This window comes from Xenopus laevis, chromosome 3L (genome assembly GCF_017654675.1).
Source record: "Xenopus laevis strain J_2021 chromosome 3L, Xenopus_laevis_v10.1, whole genome shotgun sequence".
Lineage (NCBI taxonomy): Eukaryota > Metazoa > Chordata > Amphibia > Anura > Pipidae > Xenopus > Xenopus laevis.
In genome coordinates this window covers 33,634,326-33,654,693 of record NC_054375.1, presented here as the reverse complement: position 1 = coordinate 33,654,693, position 20,368 = coordinate 33,634,326, and the positions used below count along the sequence as shown (strand labels likewise).

The 20,368-nt window shown below is 38.1% G+C and overlaps 1 protein-coding gene across 3 annotated transcripts in view; it reads left to right on the top strand.

Annotated features, from left to right (window-relative positions):
* Window positions 1-18,386, top strand: part of diaph1.L (diaphanous related formin 1 L homeolog) — a 149,643-nt gene extending 131,257 nt beyond the window's left edge. For 2 of the 3 annotated variants that reach the window (XM_018252083.2, XM_018252085.2), the window contains 2 exons: window positions 4,744-4,830; window positions 15,518-18,386. In XM_018252083.2, coding sequence (XP_018107572.1) covers window positions 4,744-4,830; window positions 15,518-15,690 — 260 coding nt within the window. In that variant the 3' untranslated portion in view covers window positions 15,691-18,386. Of the gene's footprint in view, window positions 1-4,743; window positions 4,831-9,034; window positions 9,082-15,517 lie in introns of all 3 variants that reach the window. The other variant, XM_041586136.1, reaches the window with a different exon arrangement.
* Window positions 18,387-20,368: the final 1,982 nt, after the last annotated feature.

Genomic DNA, 20,368 nt, shown 5'->3' with positions numbered 1-20,368 from the left:
TATATATATATATATATATATATATATATATATATATATATATATATATATATATATATATATATATATATATATATATAATTCCAGCTGTGGTGCACTCCAATCAAGAGTTCTCTTCATGGCTGTGAAATGTATTATATATAGTAGTCCCCTCAAAATTGACGCACTCCAGGAATTCATAAAGCAGTTAAGAAAGAAAGAAAATTTATTGTCAATGTTTCGGTCCCGTTCTGGACCTTTAAAGGGATACAGTCATGGGAAAAAAAAAAAATTCCAAAATAAATCTGTTAATAGTGCTGCTCCAGCAGAATTCTGCACTGAAATCCATTTCTCAAAAGAGCAAACAGATTTGCAGCCAGCAGCAGCCAAACAAAAGAACAATGGGAAGGTAACCAGATCACAGCTCCCTAACACAAGATAGCTGCCTGGCAGATCTAAGAACAACACTCAATAGTAAAAACCCATTTCTCACTGAGACACATTCAGTTACACTGAGAAGGAAAAACAGCAGCCTGACAGAAAGCATTTCTCTTCTAAAGTGCAGGCACAAGTCACATGACCAGGGGCAGCTGGGAAATTGACAAAATGTCTAGCCCCATGTCAGATTTCAAAATTGAATACAATAAAATCTGTTTGCTCTTTTGAGAAATGGATTTCAGTGCAGAAGTCTGCGGGAGTAGCACTATTAACTGATGTGTTTTGAAAAAAAAACATGTTTTCTGGTGACAGGATCCCTTTAATGTCTTGAGAAAGGTCCAGAACGGGACCGAATATATAAAAGCGCCATGAAAATCCTGTAAATTATATAGTGAATAAAGTACCCCCTCTTGTAAAATATAAGGATATTATAGTTACCAAGGAGTACCATGACCTTATAAAAGCACGAGGCAGAAGGCGGAATGTTTTTCTTCATATCATGGAGCTCGAGGTGACTTCTAATATCCTCATATTTTGCATCAGGAGGTACTTTATTAGAATTCATAAGTTTCAGCGAGTCATGTAAAAAGAAATTACATCACTAAGCTCTGATTATAACCGATGACATAATGAAGCACCATTTATAAGGTTATAATTTACAGGATATTCATGGCTCTTGTGTATTATATGCTTATAATACACAAAAGCCATGAATATCCTGTAAATTATATCCTTATAAACGGTGAGTAGTGATGTCATCAGTTATAAACGGTGAGTAGTGATGTCATTTCTGTCACATGACTCACTAAAATTTGTGTATTATAATAAATAAAGTACCCCCAGTTGTAAAATATGAGGATATTAGAAGTTACCTCGGAGTTCCATGACCTGTATAAAAACACTCGGCCTTCGGCCTCGTGTTTTTATATGGTCATGAAACTCCTCGGTAACTAATAATATCCTTATATTTTACAAGAGGGGGTACTTTATTCACTATATAATACACAAAAGCCATGTGTATCTTGTAAATTATATCCTTATAAACGAATGTCTGATGTCATCAGTTATAAATGGTGAGTTCTGATGTAATTTCTGTCACATGACTCACTGAAACTTGTGTATTATAATAAAAAAAAGTACCCCCAGGCCTTCGGCCTCATGAAACTCCTCGTTAACTTATAATATCCTTATAATTTACAAGATGGGGTACTTTATTCACTATATAAAAGCTGCTTAGTCATCGGTTATAATCGGAGTTTAGTGATATCATTTCTGATACATAACGCTGAAACTATTGTATTATAATTATAAATAAAGTACCCCTGTTGCAAAATTTGGGAATACTATAATTAACCTCAGAGTTCCATGACCTGTATAAAAACCCTTGGCCTTTGTCCTCAGTAACTTATAATGTCCATATATTTTACATATTTATAGATATAGATGTGTGTATATATATATATAGATATAGATGTGTGTATATATAGATATAGATGTGTGTGTGTGTGTGTGTGTGTGTGTGTGTGTGTGTGTGTATATATAAGTACTGAATACTTGTAATATATTGGAATGCAAGGGCTCCTACACGTTTCCTTGAGTTAGAGGTTTGTTTTGTTCCACTACAAAAGTAGACATGAGTTAAGGCAGCCCATTGTTTCCTATTAGTTAGGCAAGTGCCGAACGGAGATGGGACGCATTTCATTACGTTCAAGTCATAATGTGATTTCAGAGAATCTCATGAACAGCCCTATCAATACCTCTTTGCGCATATTTTTATTGGAGTAAAACATTTTACACACACACCTTTATTAATACAGTCCATGAGCAATCCCATTGCTTATTCCTATGTAGGTCAAGTTTTAAAGCCACTGTCCCTCCACCAGATGGCGCCATTGATAGCAACTCTGCTGCCGATAACGCAACGACAGATGTTCCAATGTGCTTTTATAGATTTAGCTCTCATTGACTGCTTGTTGCTGTAGCAACAGGGAGGTAAAAAACTGATTAAATGGTGTTTAACCCGCTGCTCTCTGGGATGAAAGCAAAGCACACACTAGTTTGCTATCTGCCTTTCACTGTGATCAGAACGGCAGCTGCTTCTTGTGTTTTGAGTTGGTCTTGGAGGGGGTGAGAAGATTGCAGCCAAACAATTTCACTTTCTAGTGTAAGGGAATGTGATTTGTTATACATGTGCTATGTAGGAAGATCAATCAATGGCTGCATTTGTTTTCATCAGTTATCTCCATAGCAACTGCACCAAATCCAGAAGATCTCAGCCTCATAGCTGTGTGAGCTTATATACATATACATATACATATTGCACAGAGAAACAAAAATACCATTGATAATATTAACTTTATTTCACTGTGATTATAAGGTTGGGAATTTTCTATTTTTACTGCACTACAATCACATATTTATGATACAAAAGCGACCATTAATACAGAAAAGTGATATTGAAAAAAAAAATGATTAGTTATCTTTATCCTTTCACAAATGAATGAATGCGGTAAGTGTAGTCTGATGATCAGCCAGCAGAGGGCGCATGGAACTGCCTGTCTGTACAGTATATGGCGGTGTTTACTTCAGCCTCCTCCCTTCTGTGTGCTTGTGCAATGCAGAGAGAGAGAGGGAGGGGAGGCCTGCACTGCGGTGAAGAAGAGGAATGTCTGTAGTAATGAGCGTCAGCAAGAAGTCCCTGTAACGCATGCGTTATATGCTTATATAAATATATATATATATATATATATATATATATATATATATATATATATATATATATTTATATATATATTGTTATGACTCCAAACACACAGCTTGTTGCTTAGAAGCCCTATGACACTCAGAATTTCCCAGCCCTCGCACACTCGGAATCCTCCAAAGAATAAGTCATTGAGATTCCTTCCCGAAATAAATACATATTTTGCATTTAACTATACAGGAATGAATTCCAAGTTAGAAAAGCATCGAACGCTCTGCATATAAAGCCATGCATATAATTCCTCTGGAAAGTAGATGGAAGGCGTTAGATACAGTGATTTCCAATGCCACAAGCCCTTTCCCATTAACATACCGCAGTCAGCTCAGGGCCGACGGCTTATTATTCTAGTAACAGCTTTTCTCTGTATGGCAGTTCTCTGGGGGATTGTATATATCCTCTTGTGTAAAAAAAAAAATGTAGCAGTGCATTCATTTATATTATGTGGGTTGGGTGTGTGTGAAAGGTTCCCATGGGATTCATTACTTATTAAAGCTCAGTGACCCAAATGAGCAGTGACGCGGTTAAAGGATGTGTGTAGCCACAGCCCAGGTATGAACTGATTTCCCTGAGGCCACAAGCCCAGTGAATCCTTTTATAGCCCCCCTGCCACATCTTCCAATACTACTGTATAAAGCCAGTTCCACATAAACAGTCCTGTATATGACTCAGTTGCAATGTGACATTTATATTAGGAAAGCTGGCATTTCAGTGTATGATCAATGTTTTCTATTCTCAGAAAAAAAATGTTTTTCCCTTTCCACCTCTAATTTGCATATGCAAATTAGGATTTGGTTCGGTATTCCGGGGTTCGGCCGAATCCAAAATAGTGGATTTGGTGCATCCCTACTTTATACCAGTCCTTTACTTTATTTGCCTGCATGACTGGTATATTCAAATATGGGTGCTCTTCTTATACAGAATTATATAAGCGCCTGCAAGGCATCTGAATAGTTCCAAAGCCTGGTAGTCTGCATGAACTGTCATTGATTCCTAGTTACACTAGAACCTCATTTTTACATCCCTTGATTTTAAGTTTTCCCAGGTCCCCGGAAAAACATAAAATGGTGGTTCTACTGTTTATGCTTTTGTAGAACGCATAGGTAAGCCTTTAAAGGAAATATAAAATGTAGATTTCTGATGGCAATTAGCGTATACAGGGTTAAATCAGCTATTCTTGTCGAAGAGAAGCTGCCATCAACTAGAGCTTATTTATATTGGGATTATTCATGTCTCCCGCAGAGGAATGATTATGTAATAAACATGCATAATATAAATATACACAGATGTCAAACTGTGGATTTTTTTCTTCAAAACACATTTAATTAGATCAAGTCAGTCATTGTTTTCAAGAATAAATAAGAAGCTGCTGCGGTTTTTCACCCGTGTGACCCATGCAAGAAAGGTGTTTCCAGGTTGAAAACCGCATATTGTCAGCAGTTTTTAATCAGTGCAGGAAAACAAGATAAGGTTCAAGTCCCACTATTGAATCATTTGTAATTTGTTGACCGTACACTGGAAATATTTAATTTACTCATGATTTAAAATGGGTGTGTTTCTTTCTGCAGAGGGTGACGAAACTGGAGTGATGGACAGTCTGCTTGAAGCTTTGCAATCGGGAGCCGCATTCAGAAGGAAAAGGGGTCCCCGGCAAGGCAAGTTCTCCGTAATCAAATGATAATGCACATCCCCATGTGTCAAACGAAAGAAATATGTTATGGCCAAATTTTACCTTGTATGCTGAATGTATAAGTATTTCTATAACCTTGTATCAATGTGACGTTATTTCGCCGGACAACTGAATCAGAACTTTAGTTTTAGTGCAAATGTTCTTAATTCAAGCACAAGGGACCTAGTCTTTGCACAAAAGATTCTGCCAAACTGACTAAAAAGCAGAGATGGTTTGTCCTTGTTAGAGTACGTTTGTGTGGGTTACCTAAAAGAAAGAAAACTGAACCGTGGAGAGTTTATGAATGTAGTGTAATTTTGCCTATTTTTTACCCTTTTTTTTCGTTTCTAAGGACAAAATGCTATAAAGTGCTATATGGCTTTAAAGGAGAAGGAAAGGTTAAAACTAAGTAAGCTTTATCAGAAAGGTCTATATAAATACACCAGTAAACCCTCAAAGTAATGCTCTGAGTCCTGTTTAAAAGAAACACTTCATTTCTTTCCTTCTATTGTGTACACATGGGCTTCTGTATCACACTTCCTGCCTTCAGCTTAAACCTCGAGGGCTAGGGCTTGAGCATGCTAAATTTGCTCCTTTCTCCCCTTCCCTCCTCCCCTCCCTGCTGTAATCTGAGCCCAGAGCTATGAGTGAGCAGGGAGAGACTCAGGCAGGAAGTGATGTCACACCAAGCTAATATGGTAGCTGCTATCCTAAACAAACAAAGAAAGCTTCTAGAGCTGTTTACTCAGGTATGGTAAAGCATTCTACAGAATAAATATAGCATTCTAGCTTGCACTATTTTGTCTAATCTATTGGCAATAAACTAAACTGCCTGGTTAGCTTTCCTTCTCCTTTAAAGCTTGCATATTGGTGCCCTAACATTCAGGGAAATTGCATTCATTATGGATACTGGTTGGTTATTATGAGTACAAGTTGGTTGGCACAAGCATTTTAATTGCTACAAGTTTTATGTTCTTTCTCCCTAAGATTGTGAATTCCTCTGTATCCTCACATCTTCCTCCTTCCCCTCAGTTGCTCATCTGGCTGTACCCGATGATGGCAACAATATATTCACTTGTTTTTCTCTGCTTGCTTTTGTTTCTCCCTCCTACATGCTTTAGGGACACAGTGGGAGGAAAGGGGATGTTTGTTCATTCACCCACGTCGTGACACTTAAAAGGATTCCTTTCTTCCTGGGATGTATACAGTGTTTATAATTACAATGTCATTTTGTAACCAAGAGCAGACTTACTTTACTTAAAGGGATACTGTCACAAAAATTCAAAATGAATCAGTTAATAGTGCTGTTACAGCAGAATTCTGCACTGAAATCCATTTCTCAAAAGAGCAAACAGGTTTTTTTATATTCAATTTTGAAATCTGACATGGAGCTAGACATTTTGTCAATTTACCCCCTGCCCCAAGTTATGTGACTTGTGCTCTGATAAACTTCAGTCTCTCTTTACTGCTGTACTGCAAGTTGGACTGATATCACCCCCCTCTCTTTTCCCCCCCAGCAGCCAAACAAAAGAACAATGGGAAGGTAACCAGATAACAGCTCCCTAACACAAGATAACAGCCGCCTGGTAGATCTAAGAACAACACTCAATAGTAAAAACCCATGTCTCACTGCGACACATTCAGTTACATTGAGAAGGAAAAACGGCAGCCTGCAAGAAAGCATTTCTCTCCTAAAGTGCAGGCACAAGTCACATGACCAGGGGCAGCTGGGAAATTGACAAAATGTCTAGCCCCATGTCAGATTTCAAAATTGAATATAAGAAAATCTGTTTGCTCTTTTGAGAAATGGATTTCAGTGCAGAATTCTGCTGGAGTAGCACTATTAACTGATTCATTTTGGAAAAAATTTTTTTCCCATGACAGTATCCCTTTAATAGTAAACAGGCTAACGTCATTTCAGCTGCTTGGCAGAAAACGACTGACCAATCTGAAACTGTCAATTCTACTGATCTGATTTAAAGGGTTGCTTCACCCCAATTTTTTGTAATGTAATGTCAAGCAGTTTTCCAATACACACTAATTGAAATGGGATTTTAGAGTTATTCAGAATGGAAATTCCTATTAAATGCAGTATTTTTCCCTTTGCATTGCTTGTTCTGACTCTTGAAACAGGGTACAGGTTAACGGGCACAGAAAAGAACATACAAACACTATTTCTATATTACAGAAAATTTAAAAGCCATGTTTCGTTTATGGATACTAGAAAGTTGCTTGGAATTACACTTTCTTTCATTATACAATCTAAAATTCAGTTGAGCTTACCATTAAAGGGGTTGTTCACCTTTGAGAGAACTTTTAGTATGATGTAGAGAGGGATATTTGAGACAATTTGCAATTGGTATTCATTTTTTATTATCTAAGGATTTTGAGTTATTTAGCTTTTTATTCAGCAGCTCTTCAATTTGCATTTTAAGCGATCTGGTAGCTAGGGTCACAATTACCCTAGCAACCATGCATTGATTTGAATAAGAGACTGGAAAATGAATAGGAGATCGCCTGAATAGAAAGATCAGTAAAAGTAGGAATAATCAGTAAAAGTAGGAATAATGATACATTTGTAGCCTTACAGAGTATTTGTTTTTTAGAAGGGGTCAGCGACACCCATTTGAAAGCTGCAAAGAGTCAGAAGAAAAAGGCAAATAATTAAAAAACTATTAAAAATAAAACCAATTGAAAAGTTGTTCAGAATTGCCCATTCTATAACATACTAAATGTTACCTTAATGGTGAACCACCCCTTTAAAAAAGTAAAACAACACAAGGAATGCCATAATGGCAGCGGTTTGCACTCAAAAAAATAGATTTTTTTGGGGGGGGAGGGGTTCTGTCACTATCCAATATCCAAACAGGTATAAATGTTTTTATGTTATATGTGTGTACTGCAGAATATATATTGAGTTCTCCAGAATATGATGGGAAAGCAAGAGTAATACATCTTGTGCATGCTCCATGGATGAGTAAAGTGATGGTTTATGCCATGAGAGGCTTATTCAGACTGAATTCTCTTGCAAACTGGTCTCCAGTTGGATAGGCCAGTGTCTACTTTTATTATTTAGAGTCAGCGACACTCATTATGTGTGATTTCATCCAATGTACTGTATCTATGAAAGGCTTAATATGAGCTGCAACCATGGCAGGTTATGGACAGTGGTTTGAGTATTGTATCCCCATTACAGGAAAACTTTACCCCCCAAATTAATACTTAAGCAACAGATGGTTGATATCATATTAAAGTGGACCTGTCACCCATACATAAAAAGCTGTATAATACATGTCCTTTTCAAATGAAACCTGAAACCCAATTTTTTTTTATTTTTTTTTTATTTATTTTATTTAAGCATTCATAGCTGTTGTAAACTAATTTAAAAATCTCAGCTATCAATCAAATATTGTCTGCCCCTCCTCTGTGCCTTAGAGGGGGCAGACAATTACTTTCACTTTCCATTCAGCACTTCCTAGATGTCACTGCTCTCCCCACATTCCCCCATTCTCTTTACTATTTAATTGTGTAGCCAGTGCGTGGGGGTGAACATCAGGTCCCCAATTCTGGTGCACAAACAAGATTCTGAGATGATGCAAGGCTTGTCCACAAAATAGCTCCTGCCTGCTTGCTATAATTATGAATTCCCAGAAGGAAGGAAACAAGATTTAAACATTTTTACTGTGTAATTAAAGTTTATTTTGCTTGACTAACATTATAGGATTTGGAATTAATTTTTTGGGTGACGGAGCCCCTTTAAGTGGCATATTAAATAATCCAATGGCACATACTTCTGTAAAGGTATATTATTATGAAAATGGTTTATTTACACGAAGCAGGCATTTACATATGAGCTGTTTTATGTAATGTATTTCCATAGAGACCTACATTGTTCAGGGGGTATCGTTTTCCTTTAATTTATGGGCAGCCGCGTGAGAATCTGACAGATTTCCAAATTTCATGTTAGAACATTATCTGATCCCCTCCAACACAAAATTGAATCCTGAACAGACCCATGCACTCCAGTCTGAATGAGCCCTTTTATTTTTTACTTTTCCTTGATTTTGACTCTTGATCTAACAAGAACCTTGGTACTTTGCAAGGGTAAGTTGCAAAGAGATGGTTCCAAAACCAAGTCAAATGAAGACCTGTTGTATTCCCCCTGTTAACGGACACTTTCTTCTCAATAGACTCTCTCCTGTCCCTCAGTGAGGAGGAGGAGCGGGCAGCGGACTTGGTAACTGTTGGGTGCCTTTGCGTGTCATGTGTTTTTGCTAACAATCCCCTTTTTAACCGAACACATCCACCATTTACCTGTTCATTTTTATATTCATTTATATTATTTTTCTTTCACCATCTGTATCATTGGTAACTTAGATATCAGTCCGTTTAATGGTTTAATGGGTTGAGAGATGGTTTTTGGTCAGTACAGGATCCGTTATCCGGAAACTCGTTATCCAGAAAGCTCCTAATTACGAAAAGGCCCGTCTACCATAGACTTCATATTATCCAAATAATCCAATTTTTTTTTCCTTTTTTTCTGTATTAATAAAAAAGTACCTTGTACTTGATCCCGACTAAATATAAATAATCCTTATTGGAAGCAAAACCAGCCTATTGGGTTTATTTAATGTTTAATTGATTTTCTAGGAGACTTAAGGTTTGAAGATCCAAATTACAGAAAGATCCGTTATCTGGAAAACCCCAAGTCCCGAGCATTCTGGATAACAGGTCCCATACATGTTCCTGTAGCCACTGTTCTCCCAACTTGTCTGCATATTAACAAGAACAAGTGGGAATTTGTTGAAACAGACATTTATTGATACATCTGGCCTTGGATAATTGTCCCTTGAAACAAAGATAGTAGGGCTCATTTAATTTATAAACACTGGGCAAATTTGCATCAGGACAGTAACCCATGCCAACCAATCAAATGTTTTCATTGTTCAACCTACAGTTATCTGAAAAAAAAAAAAAGAAGCCTGATTTGTTGCTATGGGTTACTCCCCATGTGCATATTTGCCCCGTGTTTATAAATAAGCCCCACTGATCTCCAGCAGGACTTTTTTTGCGGCAGCCTGGGTACTAGGGACATTGTAATTCCATAGCACATGAACGTAGTATCTAATTGTGCCAGTTCATGGAATGTTAATGTTTTCTTAATTTCACTTAATTTGGGAAAAAGTTAGAACCAAATGCATCTCTCAAACCTGGTGTTTTTCAGCAAATAGAATTGACTATTCCTTTATCACCCGCATGGAACCAACCAATAATAACTATTGTTAAAATTAAATAATTTTACCTTGAGGGACGGTTGCATTTGCAAAGCATTGCATTGGAGCAAGACCAGCTTCTGGGTGCTTTATAAAGCTTAGCCCTAAAAGGATTTCCCACAAAGTTACCCAACCTTACTTTCTATATGCACATTGCTTGCTTAAGATGTTCTTAGTCCATTAATGGAGGGAGGTTCACCTTTAAGTATGTCATAGAACGGCCAATTCTAAGCAACATTTGGTTTTCATTATTTATTTTTTATAGTTATTTACCTTTTTCTTCTGACTCTTTGCAGCTTTCAAATGGGTGTCACTGATTCCCCTCTAAACAAATAAATGCTCTGCAAGGCTACAAATGTATTGTTATTGTTACTTTTTATGACTGATCCTTCTATTCAGGCCTCTCATATTCATAGTCCAGTCTCTTATGCAAATCAATGCATGGCTGCTAGGGTAATTTTGACCCTAGTTACCAGATTGCTTAAAGGGCACCTGTCACAGCCAAAATCAAACACATATTAACAATCTGACCAGTACAAGCTAAACACGTTTAATCAAACTACATATATAGTTTTTTGAAAAAACTGCAGGTTTTAAAAAAATCCCTTACTTTGTCAAATGGGTTCTTTCACCGAGGGAGGCCATATTGAGACTCTAACAGAGACTCTAATGTGCAAATTTCAGGAGCATGCTCAGATTGTAACACTGCTTTGAGTATTCTACCCAGAATGCCTTGTTTTAGTAAACTCCTCCACTGGAAGTATCCACTAGAAGTGCTGCCACCTGCTAACTTCCAGCAGGTGGCAGCACTACTGTACAGCAGCTAACACACAGGTTTGGCTGATTTGAAAATAGCTTAGAAGGGTTGATCAGCAAGCAAGGAATTTGAACTGAGCATGTGCGAGATTTCAGAGCTACAGTTGGCTGGGAAGATATAGGTAGGAGGAGCCAGTGAAATCCAAGATGCCTGCCTCAGCTAGAACTGCAGTCGAGATAGGGGAGATCTTGCAGAAGGTATAGTGAGCTGATCATTTACATTATACAAACAATTCTAACTGTTTTAAAAATCGGATTTCTTGAACTTTCGCATAGTGTATTTACTTAGGAAATGATTTTGGTCAAGATTGGTGCCCTTTAAGATTCAAAACGAAGAGCTTCTGAAAAAAAAGCTAAATAACTCAAAAACCTTCAATCATAAAAAATGAAAACCAATTGCAAATTGTCTCAGAATATCACTCTCTACATCATACTAAAAGTTATCTCAAAGGTGAACAACCCCTTTAATAATGTTTTATATTTTACAATCCCGCGCTGTAATGGCTAGTGCCATCATACCTAACAATTTTGATTGTCACTAGAAATATTCCTTTAAATAAGTGAATTTGTGGCACATTCTGCTGTTAATGAAGTAGACATTTGGAACTGTACTTAAAGGACTTGTTCACCTTTAAATTCACTTTTAGTATGATGCAAAGAGGGATATTGGGAGGCAATTTGCAACTGGTTTTAATTTTTTAATTTCTTGTGGTTTTTGAGTTATTTACTTTTCTTATTCAGTAGCTGAATGTTTAGTTGCAGGTCAGAAGATTGGCACGGACGATCGTTTGTCCAACATAATCTGCACATCTATGGCCATCTTTACTGAGCATTTTTTTTTTCCGATGGGGTCAGTGACTCCCAAGTGAAAGCTGCAAAGAATCAGAAGAAGAAGGCAATTCAAAAATGAAGTGCAATTGAAAAGTTGCTTAGAATTAGCCACTTTATAACATACAAAAGTAAACTTAAATGTGAGCCACCCCTAAACATTTGTTGTTGTTGGCAGTAGGATGATGATGTGCTGCTCCCTATGAAACCTTGCACTCTGTTGTGCCCAAACCTGTTTGCCTGGCACAATAATAAGGCTGCTTAGCTTTTGTGGTGCTGCATGTGCCTAATTTGTGCATGCTCTGCGCATGAGAACCTTTTTCTTATTTATTTTTTTTAACAACCTGTTTCCTTTTCATTGATATTAAATAGCAGTATCATTCAACAACCACATCTAGCTGTGAGCTTGGGACCCAGATAATTAGCTTACACCAAAGCTAGTGTGTACCACCATTCCCTTAAAGGAACAGTATCACCAAAAAATGTAAGTGTTTTAAAGTAATGAAAATATCATGTAGTGTTGCCCTGCACTGGTAAATCTGATCTGTTTGCTTCAGAAACACTACTATAGTTCATATAAACAAGCTGCTGTGGAGCAATGGCGGAAATTGAAAAACGGCTATATGGCACAGGTTAACTAATGGATAACATATAACACCATTAGACAGTCAGAGCTTATCTGCTAACTGCTGTGTAACCTGAGCCTTTTCTCCTTTGAATGGCTGCCCCCATGGCTACTCAGCAGCTTATATATATAAACAATAGTAGTGTTTCTGAAGCAAACACAGCAGTTTTACCAGTGCAGGGCACCACTGCATTATATTTTCATTACTTAAAAACACTTTTATTTTTTGAAGTTACTGTTCCTTTAAGTTGCTTTGGGAAGTGGTGACAGAGTTAGATGCCCGCAGCTTAATATAACAAGGGGGGTCATTAATAAAAAATAAAAAGAGCAAAAGGGAGCACCAATGCACTGACTGAGCATATCCTCTCTTGGGTTGAAGAACAGTCAGATGATGTTGCAGTTCATTGTGCCCAAGGCCCTAGTAAAATAGAATAACAAAGCTTCTTGTCCCTTTTTTCTGAAATGGGATTGCACATCAATGGTTGAAACAAATCCCTCCTTCTCAATACTTGTTTAGCAACGATACCACTAGGCGATATATTTGGAAGTTAACCCCAAATCTCTTTAGAAAAAGAGGCAAGTTGGCTTCCCTCTAACCCAATTGCTGGTCTGAGGGCCAAACATTTCCTTGTGAGGAAAATTCCCCATGTTCAGCAACTTGGCCAAATGACAGACTCTTTCTGTGTATGGTTTGCATATGCAGCAGCTGAGCACCATGTTTGAACTGGAATGTGTTTTCAATAAAATATCTCTGGTCAGACTTTTCTTATCCACATAAAAGAACTCCAGAAGTATTAATGCGCCAATGGGCAGGAAGAGGCCTTTATATACAGAAGCCTATGTTCTATTAGTGATAGTGCAGCATCCTCACTAGTTACGTTATACACTTAACTCATCCCTAAAAGGTTACAGTGTTAAATCAGGGTTTGATCTTATATAGAATTCAGGATACTGGTTTGTTGCCTGGACTTCCCTCTCACTAAACCTTCTCTAGGCACTAAAAGGATTAACGCTGCCTTTTTGTTGATATTAGATGCATACGATTTCTCTTTATTCTCCAAAAGCCTAATACATAACTATTTCTTTACTGAAAACCTATATCTATATTAGTGTTCCTTTTGCTTACAACATTTTAACATGGCAAATACTAAAGTATATCTACAAAAAATTGTAATTGAAAAAAAAACAAAAACTTTTTTTTTCTTGCTTGGAAGAGGAGCAGCAAGCCTAACTGCCTGTAAGCAGCAATGTCTTCTGAGCTTTTTGCCAGCCATGATTTTTGTAGATCCATGAGAGTGGGACATCTTATGGAGCTATAAAATTACCCGTACTTTGTGCAGTAACCGAAAGCTTGTGGTCTGCTGTTAAATATGCTGATGTAGAAGTTAGAAAGGAATGTTTCTCTGAAGCCCTTGATACAAAGCCATTTCCAAGGCTTTTAACGGTTACTAAATTATGGGTGTGAATAAAAAAATATAAATGAATAAAAGTAACACAAAATAGCATAAAGGAATTCGGTGAGATTCAGATTCGGTGAGATTAGTCGCTCTGCGACAAATCTCCTCTTCTTTGGGCGGCTAATCTCCCCTAACTACCCTCCCGCTGGCTAGAATGCAAGTGGGATGGCACTGGTAGCGCTTCGTTTTCCGAAGTTTCCTCGTGAGGTAACTTCTGGCGACTTTGGAAAATGAAGCGCTCCGAGCGCCGCCCTACCGGCGGGAAGGTAGTTCTGGGAGATTAATCGCCTCGAATAAGAGGAGATTTGTCGCCGGTCAACTAATCTCCCCGTGTCTCTGCCCTAAAAGGCACTTTCCCATGTGCAGTAACTCATAGAAACTAAGATGTTTCCTTTTAAATGTGTGGTTTCTACAGGGGACTAGACCTTTTATTACATAATCCCAAAAGTTCTGACAGATTTTCAGTAAAAGCCTTGCTTTTTATTAATCATTGGTTTAAACTAGTTTTATTTGCCCTTTATAACATTGTGTGATTATGAGTAAACCAGAATAGCACTGAAAGGAAGGAATTTCTTTTCTAAATGTAAAAGGCAATTTTTTTGCTGGCATGGACAAGCTTCCTGGCACAAGGCAGCCTGCAATGATTTAACTCTATTACCTGAATTTCTATTGTTTATAAAACTGCACAGAACAGAAGTCAGGGTTCCAGCTTCCTGATTACAGACAATTGTGACTACCACAAGACAGCAAGTGAATGGGATAAATCTCTCTGCATTCAGCTATTGCCCGTCCTTATGAGAACAGTAAAGACCACAAACACCTTTGTACCCAGAATGAAAAATAAAGGCAGTGGAAACAAAATCATGGCACAAATAGTCAAAATGATGACGGGGTCAAACAAGAAAAAACGGTGTTTTGAGCAATATAAGTGGTGTAGTGGTGGTTGTGAGCTACAGAAACATTTCCATGGTATTTCTGGGCATTTTGAGCCGCAATCAAAAATCCTTATGTGCCCTAGCAACTTAACATGCCAGCTATATTCCTCAATTCAGAACTTATTAATATTCATCATATCTGAGAGGTATAGATTGAGAAATGTCCTATTTGCAACTCGATGTCTGGCCAAAAATCTGTGCTTATCAATAGCTGTAAAGGCAGTGGCAATGAGTTGCCGCGTGGGTGCATATCAACTCACAGTCACTAGTTCAGACATTCTTTCAACCAAATATGCCGAGAGCTGACTGCGTGCTTGCCTTGACGTGAGCCACTTGCCATTAGAAGTGATTGCAGGCATACCTGTTGGTTAAATTACCTGGCTGGTGATTGCCTTTGCAGACTTAGTTTCTGGCTCTCCCATTTGATCTGCTACATTGGGCTTCTACCAAAAAAACAGGATTTGGCAGCTTTTAGGTCATGTGTCCATTTATCTGTATCATATACAGGCAGTCCACAGGTTATGTACGAGATTGGGTATGTAGGTTTGTTATTAAAGTGATACTGACATGCAACGTCTTTGGTTTCATATTTATGTAAGAACTCCATGGTGACTTCTTTAAAAAAAATCAAAATAGGGGTACACTGGGTATCCTTTTCCATTTATGGTCAGCTGTTGAGCTCCCATGAGATTTTGTTTTACCAAGACACATTCTAAAATATGTATTCTCTACCTTGCAGCTAACCGAAAGGCCGGCTGTGCCGTCACCTCACTGCTAGCATCGGAGCTCACTAAAGAAGATGCAATGACCTCAGTGGCCACTAAGAAGCAAAAGCCCAGTGAGCCGGATATGATGGAAACCGACGTAGGACTGCACGAAGATGCCCAAGATATGCTTACACGAGCCAGTTAACGGGGCGGCTTACACCCGTATTTAAGCTTATGTATAGGAAACCTTTGTGGAACTCAGAATATGATCAACACTGAATCACTTTGGACTTTGTCAGAGGACACCAGCATAGGTCTTTGTCCGTTCCATTAATAGTTTAATAATTTATATGCAGTGGTGGGGATCATCGGCGGTATTTCTTTTCCTTTGTATGCTTAGTTTCAGAAAGTAAGTGGGTCAGGAGCTTGTAACTTCAGCTTGCTATGTATTACAGACCTGAGAGGATATCGGATATGCACTGCAGTACGGCCGAGCGTGCCAATGAAGGAAATCCCAGCTGGTAGTTTAGAGGTTGGTTGTTATTATTAAGCCCTCTAAAGGCACCTGTATACAAAGTGACTATAGCATCACTAACCAAAGTCCAAGATAGGATATACTGCCTTAAATACAGTTTCTTTGTGATGGCTTCTCACACACACACACAAAGGACATTCTTATCCGTTTAACGTCACTGTCTGTTTTACGTGATGACAAGCTATTTTGCTGTGCGTTTTCTCTGCCTTTATAACGTTTATAGGTCAAACTCTGAGCTTAAGCTGAGCTCTTCTTCATTTGTTCACACTGGATCCCTCTGTTGGTTGATGATGCCTCAAGACTTACCTGACTGCAGCCATGTTTGTTTCTGTGTTTTGTTGCAGCAGTCTGTTTGGTATGATATAGGATTATACCTCCAATAGACCTCTCTGACATATCATCCAAGTATTACCTCTGATATGTGATGGCAAACTCATTTTTATACAAGTACGTTTGCCATGAATGTTGGGATGGGGATCATTTACAGAATGAGGTTTTATTAGTCACTAGGTTCATCATTTATAACTTTTCCATGGGTTCATCTCTGTATATCATAGCAAAGAAGTGAAGGCACTGTATTGCATGAGACAGACATTCCCTTTGCACAGCTACTGTGTTTTGAATCAGGGTTTTTATTCTGTTCGGATTCTTATTGTTGCTGAGCAATCTCTTTCGAAATGTATCTATTTTTGTATTTTATTTTTAACGAATGTAAAATTAGAATCTCTTACGTGATGAGGTAACCAGAGTAGAACTCCAACCTTCATATCAGTTTCACCTTTGCAAGCAATGTCGGATGACATTAATCTGGCTTGTGTAAATGCCGCCTTTGGGCGTTCCTGCTATATCGTATGGGCAAAAATGGAAGAAAAAGAATATAGAGCTTTGGTGTTGTGGTCCCTAGTGGCAGTGTAATAGCCACTATGAAGTTAAGATTATGGCCATAATCATGAACATGGAAAGCCAAAAACGCCAGCACAGATCTATGCTTTATGCAGGTCTACTGAATATGAAGCACATTGTTACAACTAAGTGTACCCCCAAAAAATGCAGGATTTGGGTGATTCCTGGGCTGTTACGATCTGATTCCAAACTCATGTTGCCAAGAAAGTTTTATGTTTTGGAGTGATGGATTACAAAGCTTTGCTCAGATACATTAGGATTGTGTTTAATATGGAAACTCAATTCATTTCAGTATTTGGTCACCTCATTTTCTGCACTTGGCTGCATTCGAACATTACCAACGTGGTGCGTCCCTTTAAGGTTTTAATCATCAAAGTGAGAGTATCCCCAAGGCTGTATAATGCAGCCCCTAATTTAGCACTGGCTATAGCTTGATGCCCCCGTGCAGGTGTTGCTAGTGTTTTGCCATCCTTCCGTATAAAACCAACAGTCCCGTTCTTATGAATATTTAGTCAAACACTGCAAGGGCGGCACTTTTCTTTTATGATTATGCAGACGTATTTCTCAAATGCTGGAATGTATTAAAACTGGTATTTTGTTTTACACACTATACATTATATAGGTTCAGATTTATGTTTATTGTATTTTAGGAAGAAAAAAAAAAAAGCTAGAATCAAACTGGAGTAATTATTATTATTATTTTCACGGCTTATTGCCCATCTTGAAATGATTGCCCTACATGTACTGTATCAGTACCAGATTCAATGGAAGGAGGAGCGGGGCACTGTGCTGATTGGTACGTAAAAGCATCCTTGATGGAAGGGTATAAAGAAGAAGAAAAAAGCCAGTGATCTATGTATTTTATTATTTAGCATCCACTCTTATTGCGTATTCACACTTTCTGTGCCGGTATAACTGTACTGAGATTCCCTTTCCTGTCTTCATTTATGGTTCACACAGTTTACATTATCGGCAACTGGAAAAGAACATATTCCCGCTTTCATATAGTGAAATGATAAAAGACATATCAATCCATAGTTGGGGTCTTTACGTAAGTCCTCGACAATGACAATACCGTTTGAAAAGCCTGTGGCACTGAACTTTGTATTGAATGTACCTCTTTTGGGGCCTTCAGTGAGGCTAAAACTCTGGTGAGCTAATTGATTGGCTGCACCAGCATTGAATCACTGATATTAAGCGCTGTGCGGGAGGGGGGTTTGAGCTTCGATCGCATAACTACTACCTTCAAACACTTTCTTTGTCATGAAACGTGTCCGACACAGCAATGGGTGCTTATACTTTTGCCGAAAAGGCTTTTCAGACTGCTGCTGCTGCTTTGCTGTTCATTGACTCAAAATTAAAATCTGCCAAAATCCATTTTCATTAGTCTGGCATACTGCAGTTGTGTATCTTGCACAGCCTTTGTAATCATTAATAAATCTGTATGGAAGTTTTTTCATAGAGTCTTGTGTGTGGTTCTTCTTCTTAATACTGTGACTGTATCTGAAGACCTGTTATGAGAGCTTGGTTTGGTTCAGTGGATCAACCGATGTTGTTGCATTACAAATCCCAGAACCCTTCACTACACTACAAGTAGTTAAACATTGTGCAGGTATGGGACCTGGTATCCAGAATGCTCGGGACCTGGAGTTTCCAGAGAATAAATAAACCCAATAGGCTGGTTTTGCCTCCAATAAGGATTAATTATATTATAGCTTGGATCAAGTACAAGGTACTGTTTTATTAATACAGAAAAAAAGGAAATACAGTAGTTCTTAAATTTTTTTAGATAAAATGGAGTCTATGGGGGATGGCCTTTCCGTAATTCAGAACTCTTTGGATTTCCAGATAACAGATCCCATACCTGTACATGATTGGAATGACTATTATTCCAAATTATAATTAATGCCCTGGTGTGAGTTGTGCTGGATGATGTGTATAGTGTAAACACCCCACTGGCGTCCAAAGGAGAAGCAAAGATATCCAGGCTGCTCTACTAGGAAAGCAAACAACTAGGAATAAGGTTGCCACTGGAAGTCCAAAACCTCTTTGTGTCATCGCCAAGGATATTCACACGTTTCTGTATGTGATATTTTGTCCCCCAGACCTGCCATGTTTTAAGAATCCTTAGATACCCTGCACCCTATCCCAGGATTCAAAGGTTCCAATGCTACCCTGGTGAGATCAATTTAAGATGTTTACTAGGGGGTATGTTGTAGAAGAGTTTGCTGCACCCTGAAGATTTTGTGGTAACTACAGAGTTGCAGGTCAGTGACTTAATGGCAGGCTTGTGTAGCTTCAGAAAGATTATCTATTAGGTAACAGCAGATGTTTGGATAGAACCTTAATCACACTAATGCACCCACTGAGTCTTATGCCCTCCTTTCCTACCATAGCTAATAATGTCCTCTGCATGATGGGACCCTTTATAAGTGAACTAGGAGTGGGGTCTTGGAAAAGGAAACTAAATGGAGGCTACAGAGATTAGAGAAAAAAAGGAAAACAATCAAAATATGAGAAGACTAAAGGGACTCCAGGCTCACAGTGGTTGGGGAAAAGACCAGTATACATGGGATATATGGTTCAAGTTACACAAGGTCAATAACATACTAGTAAACCAAGAGAGCCAGGGGCTTCTGCATCTGTTTTAGAGCTGGTGTATATGAAAAGTTGCAAATTGTACTCTATGCACTTACAGAAACTGGCACATTGTAGATGATTTCAAGTATACATATATGAACATGCCTTTAAAAAAAACAGAGAAGTCAGTGGAATGGTTTCCTGTTAAACAACAATCATTTTCTTGTCATAATGCAATGCTATCATTTGTAAGGATTATATCCAATCTTATCCCATTACAGTGTTCATCCCAACAGCATTTAAAGATATAGCATTCAATATAATGATTTCTAACTCCAACACAATTTCCTGTGTATGTGTGTAGTCTGCTGATTTGATTGGATCTGAGCTGCTCAGTCTTATACGCAAGACCGCATGCATAGACATAAATGTTGTACTGGACAATGAACAAGATAAACTCAATATTCTGATTCCAGTCTCTTCACCATTTAATGCCATTTGCTGTGCATGTGATTAGCTCCACTTCATTGCATGGCAATAATATATTTAATTCACAAATAATGGAAGTAAGCCAGCCCTGCTTTATGTATTCCATCTAAATGCATTTACAGTAAAAGCAAGATGCTGATGTAAGCTGGACTCAAGGGATGGTTCTCGATGCTGAGGCTCTAGGACATTATTATTTAGCCTGACAATTCCAGCAAGTTAAAAAATTTTGTAGAATCCATTTTTATGCTAAACCATACTCATTAATTCCATTTTGGACCAGTTCCTGCATTAACTTTGAACTAAAAACTAATTTTGGTAACCCTCAAAAACCACCTAATTTATCTGCCAGTGTAGTCACCTCAGGGGAGAATTCCAT